The following is an 8,342-nucleotide window of genomic DNA, read 5'->3' as shown; positions in this document are numbered from 1 at the left end:
TTATCTTGCACTTTCATTGGTAGGGCTCATAAATGAGCTTGTGTGTAAACATGTGTCCCATCTGTAATTTTAACTTTCAAAGAATTAGGTTGGACTTGAGTCTGCTCCTAGATCCGTTGGGCTATTCGGTGGTCTAGGTAATTATGGGTGCTCCTTGTGTCTACTAGAATAACCACCATATGACCCATAAGGGCTTTTAAAAGTCTTATCTTTTTTGGGCTTGAGCTACCAGTGAGCATTGAGGGATCATTCAGGCCCATCCTTCTCCACTTCTCCAACCTCTAGTTTGTTCATTTCTTCTTCCACCATCTCTTCTTATGTTTCTCCCTTCAGCACGAAAACTCTAGGTTGTTTGCACTTATGGCTAATGTGCCACTTCTAGGGCTTTTCAACGAGGGGCTTGCCTCGTTTGTAGTTGACCAGGCTCGGCAGGCTTGTGAGCCGAGCCAGTCTCGAATTAATAGGGGTGTTTTAGAGGTTTTCTAATGTATGGGGGATTGAACTGATATTTTTAACAAAAAAAAAAAAACCCAATGTTAAAATCCCTAAATCGCGACTCAAACCCATTCGGCGACGAATCCAAAGGAAATAAGAATATTTCAGGCAAGTAGAAACTCGGCACTGGTGTGTTTCCTCATCACTGTTTCTCCCATCTGCATCACCGTCGTGGTGTCGCAGACCGGCAACATCAAACCCATCCACCCCTTCAAATCTTACTGGCGTTTTTCGCACTTCGCAATGTGTTTTGCGACTTGCTGTGAATGCCATCTGCAAGTATGTTTCTTTGGTCTTTTAAATGATTGTTAATTTGTTGTGTATGATTGATTTAGTATTCAGCTTTGAGGTTTAGGTGGGATGCTTGGATAGTTGGATTTTTATTTCATCTATTATGTTCTGTTTCAGGTGAGGTATTTTGGTGAATGTCTGATGGATTTTTAGTTCATCTATTCCCTTCTTCAAGTTTCTAGACTCTAGTAATGCGTCCACCATATCCATCTTCAAGGTAATGTGTAGACTGCAGTATTGCAGTGTTGAGTGCATCCAACCTTTGTGTAACTGAGTTTTTTTGTTTGTTTGCTTTTAACTTTTAAGTCCTAATTAATAAGCACATGGCAAGTACTAGAGAGTGGAGAGTGGTTCGAGTGGAGACTAAAACTAAATGGGAAGTTGCTTTATATTAATTGATGGACGATGGTGTTTTGTGTAATGTTCTGGTCTGTGGATTGTGGTCTCTGGTCTGTGGCATTTTCCTTTATATTAATTGATGGTGTTTTGTGTAACAGACTTTGATTATAGAAGTTAATTATATGATATAATTTATATTTTCATTAGCAGACTTTGCTTTATATTAATTGATGGTGTTTTGTGTTTTTTCTCCCATTTTTAATGGGGATTCACTAGAAATTACAAATTTTAGTTGTTTAAAAGATTAGTGGCAGATAAAGACTACTGTGACATTTTGCTTTATGTAGAATTAATTGATGGCAAGACAAAGACAAAGATTAGTTGGTTATTAATGACCTAAGTCAAACACTAACTTTAATTGATGGGAAGTAGAAAGTTGAGACAACAATGAATTTAATTGAAGTGATAAATAAAAGAATAGAGAAGAGTGCAGCGGTCATGTGCAGATTGTGTCATGGTTCAATATTTGTGCACTGCAGTTTTCTTTATATTTTAGTATCCACAATACTTCATATCGGTTTTACATTAAATTGCAGATTTTTTTTTTGCATATATAGGTTTGTAATTGGACGGAAGTTCCTCAAGAACCCCTACGGCTACAATGCAAGATACAATTACTACTACACAGGGCGGTAAGCCTAACTTGAATGCGACCACAACAAATACAGAATAAAGTATTAGTAGCCCGGATAATGGTGACGAGAATGAGAATCCAATTCAAAAGAAAAAAAAGGGCTAAGACATCAGTGGTATGGACGGAGTTTAAGGAGGTGGTACTCCCTAATGGTAACAAAAAGGCAGAGTATATCCATTGCAAATTAAAATTGGGTATTAATGCCACCGGAAGCACGACCCAATTTAATAGACATTTAAAACGATGTTCAGAGAGAAAAGCTTCCATGAGGCAACAACATATTAGTTTTCTGACTACTAGTACTGATGTTGCAACTACTGTTTTGCTAGCTCTGAGTGGGAAGTTCGACATGATGAAGATGAGGGAACTTATCGCCCATTGGGTGCTCATGCATGAGCATCCATTTATGGTTGTGGAGGAAGAGGGCTTAAGTAACATGATGAAGTATGAGATTCTTGAATGGACTCCGGTTTCCCGCCATACTTGTAAAAAAGATTGTATGAAGGTATATGAAAGTGAGAAGGTGAAATTGAAGACTTTGTTGAAGAGTGTGACAAAGATTAGTTTGACTACGAACTTATGGAATTTAGGGAATTAGAAGATGGAGTATATGGTGTTGACCGGGCATTGGATAGATAGTACTTGGAGGCTGAATAGACGTATCCTGAATTTTGTTCATCTACCTCCTCCCCGAACTGGTATTGCGATTGTTGACTCCATTTTCAAGTGCCTAATGGAATGGGGAATTGAAAATAAGGTATACACTATCTCCGTGGATAATGCTTTGAGTAATGAAGTTGCGATTAAAGTTATGAGAGAGAATTTTGAAGTTTTGGGGAAACTCTTTTGTGGAGGTAAACTGTTTCATGTAAGATGTTGTGCACACATCTTGAACCTCATTGTTCAAGATGAACTTTATCAAATTAGGCACATCATTGATGACATCCATGAGAGCGTGTTGTATATCAACGCTTCAGAAAGTAGGCTTAAGGTATTTTCTAAGATTGTTCAACAACTTAAATTGCCGTTTCGGAAACTTATTCTCCATTGCAAAACAAGGTGGAATTCTACGTATGAAATGTTGGCAATGACAATTAAGTTCAAAAAAGCTTTTCCAAGATTGAAAGAGAGGGATACAGGTTATCATTATAATCTAAGCGAGGAGGTTTGGGAGAAAGCAGAGAAAGTCTGCCACATTTTATAGGTTTCAGTGGTTCAACCAAACTCATTTCAGGGAGTGATTATCCGATGACGAATTTATTTTTGAAGGAGGTGTGTTTAGTGAAATGTATGTTAGATAGTAAGAGTGAATCTGAAGATAAGTTTATTAGAATAATGGTTAGGAAAATGAAGGAAAAGTTCGATAAATATTAGGGAGAATGTTATGTGTTGATGTCTGTGGCTGCTGTGTTTGATCCCTAGTTGAAAATGAGGGTTATTCAGTGGGCATTCCATAAGATGTTTTCTGAGGTAGAAGCGCGAGCAAATACTATAACGGTCCAGGATGCATTAGATGAGCTATATGGGGAGTATGTTCAAGCTAATCAAGCTGTGACTATCACCTGCGCTTCTACATCAAAAGGGGATAGACATGGAGCTATTGGTGATGTGGCAACGGTTGAGGGAGCCCAAGGTTGGGATGATTTTAGTAGTTTTCTGGATGTGGTTGAAACTAGTGAGCCCAATAAGTCTGAGTTGGACTGTTATTTGGGAGAGGGATGCCATAAGTGTGTGGGGGATCGTGACACATTCGATGCCTTACAGTGGTGGAAGGCAAATATAACCAAGTTTCCTATATTGTCTATGGTGGCTCATGAGATACTAGCCATCCCGATCACTACGGTTGTTTCAGAATTTGCATTCAGTGCTGGGAGTAGGGTTATTGACAGTTACCGAGCTTCTTTGTCTCTCGATACGGTGAAGATGCTCTTATGTGGATGTGACTGGTGTCGCACTTTGAATGGGGTGAAGAAAGGGTGCAAAGTAGGTTCAATTGATTATATTTTTTGTTTAATTCAATATTTAAACTTACTTTATTCTAACATAAAGTTTATTTTTATTTCTTTTTCATTTCAGAAAGAAGAGGATCACTTAGAGATTCAGCTTCCTATCTTGCCAGGTTATGGGAGTCAGTCGATTGTTTGATTCACCCGTGAGACATTGGCTGTGGCAGTAGGATTGTGCAGGTATTTATTTATTAATTATATGTTTGGGTTTGCATTTTCCTCTTTGCGATTTATATACAATAACAGTTGTACTTATGTATTTCACTTTAATTTGTTTACAGGAGGAGTGGGGCTATAATGGACATACAGCCAATTTTATTTTGACTTATGAGGATTTGGTGGTTTATACATTTTATTTTGCTATTATATATATATTTTGATGTTTGGGGATGTAATTTGATGTATAGTTATGCTAACCCCCCACTTTTATTTTGATGAAAACTTAATTAAGTTAAGTGAACTAACCAAAAAACTTTAGTTCACTTTACTTAATTTGTCATTCATACTTAACATAAGTGGTACGTTAGCTTGAAAATGATTAATAGCAATAGCATTTTCTTTTGATGTTTATTTTTTAAAGATTTTTAGTTGTTGTGTAATGTATCTGGACATGAAATGGGTTGAATTGCATGAAATTTGGGCTTAATTTAAAAAAAAAAAAAAAACTACAATTTTTGGCTGGCTCGCACGCCAGGCTCGAATTTGACTTTCCCCTTCAATGAGTAGAGCCGAGCCAAGAGTACAGTGACTCAGCTCGGCTTGGCTCAAGCTCGTTTTCTCTTCCCTTTCACGAGCCAAGCTCATTAAGCCAGAAACTCGACTCGGCTCGTGAACAGCTCTAGCCACTTCTCATCATAGTGTAACATAGACCTTTTTCCTTCATTCCTCCATTTGAGCAGGTGAGATTTTCTGAAAGTAAATTTGGATTTAGATTTAGCTGGAGGTGGACCTAATATAAAAGGTTGTTCCACTGGTTTCAGACCAGCCAGCCTTTACCATTCAATAATTCTCCTTCCCATTTTCATCCCTGCATAATACTCATGAATTTTTTCCAATCTAAGAGTATGAGTTAGATTTTGTGGGTTTAACATTTAGATGGGTAGACAAATCAATCCACTTAGAAAACAACTCAACCTATGATTATCCAATAATCCCCTAAGGCGATTTGAAATATATTCAAACTGGGCTTTGTATTGCACCATTGTGGTGGTTTGTTTCAAGTTTGTCAATGCTTCCATAAGGATCATCGTAAGGCATATTACCAAAAGGAACAAGTAAAGCCCTCATAAAAGCATCCCATCCCTAGTTAGTAAATTTGCGTATAAAATATGAATTATCGTATTTTATCAGTGTAACCGAATAATACGCGAATTTTATATCCCAACCGTGTAATTCGCGTATAATTTGGCTGAATTTTTTAAAACAAAAAAGCATTATTTAAGAAGGGACAAAGACGAAGTTTTTTTTTTTTTTAATTCCCAAGTGCCAGTGTCATTAATTAGTCAACAAATTTGATGGCTGGAGTGGGACATACTTTGGCATAGGGCCGCACAATTGTAGAAGAGTCAACAAATTTACTCGTTACTGGGTAGCTAAAATAATTTATGACCATTGAAAGTGGTTTGGGGGTGGCAACTTTTGATATAAGGGAAAACATAGATTTGGTTAATATTCACAATAGTATTTAAAATTGTAGGAAATACATTATTTAATGAGTTAAAATTTAGGTGGACTGGCTCCTAATAACACTTGCAAAACTTTAACCTGACCAAATTTATGGCCCAATAGGAGAGGAGATTGAGAAATTAGATTGCATAGATACAATTATATATTATGTATTTGTGTTATATTATTAGGTCTAATGATTATTAGTTAATTGAACACTTTGTATTTGAAATGTTATATTGATTTTAACAAGATGATCCATGAAAAGTTCTAAAATCAGGATTAATATTACCGTATTTTTTAAAACGTATTATTGATAATGTATCGTATTAAACCCGTATTGTATTTTTTCTGTATCCGAATTTTATGGCCGAATTTTTACAAACGTATTTTTCACCATTTGCTGTATCATACCCGTAAAATTCCCGTACCTTTTTTTTCCCATACCCGTTTTTACTAACTAGGATCCCAACTAGGGGTGTTAGCTGAGTTGAGCCGCGCGTGAGCAGCTTGGGCTCAACTCGGCTCAGTAGGTGAGTCGAGTTCAAACTCCCCAATACTCGACTTGCAAAGCCGAGCTCGACATATAATATATTATAAATTTTATATCCCTAGATAAAATAGAGAAACATGGTAAGAGAATAAGATGCAACACATGAGAAGCATTCTCCATGAAAAAATATCAAAAGATGGGGGGACCCAGAATTGAAAAGTAAGAGTCTCCCCTTTTCTCTTGTCTATCTTATCCTCCCTCTTCTTCATCTTTCTCCATACCCAGAATTGAAAAGTAAGATTCTCCCGTTATCTCTTCTCTCTCTTGTCCCCCCTCTTCTTCATCTTTCTCTAGTTTTCCTCCTTCCTTTCTTTCTTTTTCTTTTTTCTCATCTTCCTTTCTTTCTTTTTTTGTTTTCTCTCCTGTCATTCTTTCTTCTCTCATTTTTCTCCCTTTTTCATTTTTTTTCTTGGTTTACCATGGCTACCATGCCGAACTATCATATTTTCTTTTAGATTTTTTTGACCAGCTCAAGCTCAAAAGCTTGATTAATCGAGCTCGAGTATCCCTTTAAGTTATTGAGTTTGAGTTCGAACTCCATTCCTTAGGCTCGACCAGGCTCGAGCTCAAACTTGAACTCGGTACTATAGCATTCGAGTAGAGTTTGAATAGTCAGATACTCGACTTGGTTTGGCTCAACTTGATTTCACCCCTAATCCCAATCGATAAAAACTCCCTTTTCCTTAGCATCTTGAAACCACACTAATTGGGGGTGTGGCAAATAACCAATCGGAACCAAAATCAGCAAGTACCCGGGGTTCGGTTCTAGTTCCTACATGGAACCAACAGTCATAGGGTAGGTTCTAGTTCCAAAACTCTGGAACCAACACTGTGAGGTTCTGGGACTAATATGAAATAACATTAGAGAGTGGGGGGTTCTTGTAATTTTGCTGTCATATAAAAAATTCAATCAGATTTTAGTGAAAAAAATTTCTATCGTTTCTCTCCATCGTTGTTGCTCTCTCTTAGTTGAAAAACTTGACATCGTTGAATCTCTAGTGCTACCAATTTGAATCGTCGAACACTATTCTCTCACCGTCTAGTCTTTTCATTATCTCCGATTAGGTATTTTCAAAATTTAAAATCTTTTTGAGTTAGGGTTTTCTATTTCAATTTCAATTATAAATCTTTTTGATTTAGGGTTTTCAATTTTAATAAAATTTTGTTCTAACATTAGATTATACTAAATTGCTATTATGCTTTGATTTTTTTGGTGACATCAGAGGAGCGGTTGAAGAAAATTGAACAAGATAATGGCTTGACTTGATATTCTTCTTGTTAGAGTATGTGCCCTAGAGCCAATCAATTATTGTAAAATTGACTCCGTAATAAATGTTTATTTATCAATAAAAGGCATATTCTTCTATATCGTGTATGTAATGATATATGTCCTTAGGATGGTAGAACCGTGACAAGGGTATCAAGTGTTTCAAATCTTGATAGTGAGAACTCTATGATCACATATGGTGGCCATTCTAGAAATGTCCGTAGCCCCAATATTATTCTGACCAAGGACACAGATAATATGGTAAGGCTATCATAGTGTTGAACGACCCTGTCTAAAGGCAGTGACTGATCTCACTTGTCAAGGTTGTTTGCCGACAACCTGGTGCAATGCATGAGTGCTTGCTAGAGGTAAGTTCACTAGACAGACCCACCAGAGGATTCCATATGGATGATAACCCTAGTGTCTATGGAATAAATCCTCTAACGGATGGTGGTGCATGTGATCCTTAGCCTTGAGATCACTAGAGCGCCTTGTGCACTAATTGGTGTAGTTTGACATTAGCCCAACGTAGTTCTATTCAGAGCTATCAATACGGTAGTGATTGGCTACATTGAGAAATACATCAAGACTATGGTGGATCGACAAAGGATTCATCACTTCTGGGTACGGGGGAAGATATATCACTGGGTAATTCAGTAAATGGCAATGACACTAAATCTGTGGCCATAGTGAGATTGAGTTGATGCTCAATCCAATTTAATATTCCTGTCATTGGTCCAGTAACTGATAAAAGTGTAATTTACATATTTTTATTCCTTGCATATTATGTTTTTTGTTATGTTTTATGCCTATTTGAGTTGATTAGAGTTTATTTTGTGAGTTTGGCATAGTTGGATAGACTTTAGGAAATAAGTGATAAAAGATTAGGAAATTCCAGATTTTTGTTATTCTGACCAGTGCTATATTTTTCAGGTTTTTCATGGAGTCAGAGTTGTCAATTGCAAAAGTGTTCTTCAGAAAAAATAAAGTTGACAAATCAAGATTTCCAGGAAGGTATTATGGGCGAGAATC

General features: G+C 36.8%; 1 protein-coding gene across 1 annotated transcript; it reads left to right on the top strand.

Annotated features, from left to right (window-relative positions):
* Positions 1–360: 360 nt before the first annotated feature.
* On the top strand, positions 361–2,417 carry LOC116132334. Its single transcript, XM_031417983.1, has 4 exons — positions 361–477; positions 904–908; positions 1,743–1,817; positions 2,120–2,417. The coding sequence occupies exons 1-4, from the start codon at positions 361–363 to the stop codon at positions 2,415–2,417; spliced, it is 495 nt and encodes a 164-aa protein (XP_031273843.1).
* Positions 2,418–8,342: the final 5,925 nt, after the last annotated feature.

The sequence above is a fragment of the Pistacia vera genome, unplaced genomic scaffold (genome assembly GCF_008641045.1).
Source record: "Pistacia vera cultivar Batoury unplaced genomic scaffold, PisVer_v2 Contig250, whole genome shotgun sequence".
NCBI lineage: Eukaryota > Viridiplantae > Streptophyta > Magnoliopsida > Sapindales > Anacardiaceae > Pistacia > Pistacia vera.
The sequence above is the reverse complement of the archived record's forward strand: the minus strand, read 5'-3'. Positions and strand labels throughout refer to the sequence as shown.

Bases quoted from the DNA above. Each gene is read 5' to 3' on its own strand.
- LOC116132334 (XM_031417983.1), top strand. From the start codon at position 361: ATGGCTAATGTGCCACTTCTAGGGCTTTTCAACGAGGGGCTTGCCTCG. The intron at 1,818-2,119 runs GTAAGCCTAACT...TCTGACTACTAG, and splicing joins AATTACTACTACACAGGGCG to TACTGATGTTGCAACTACTG.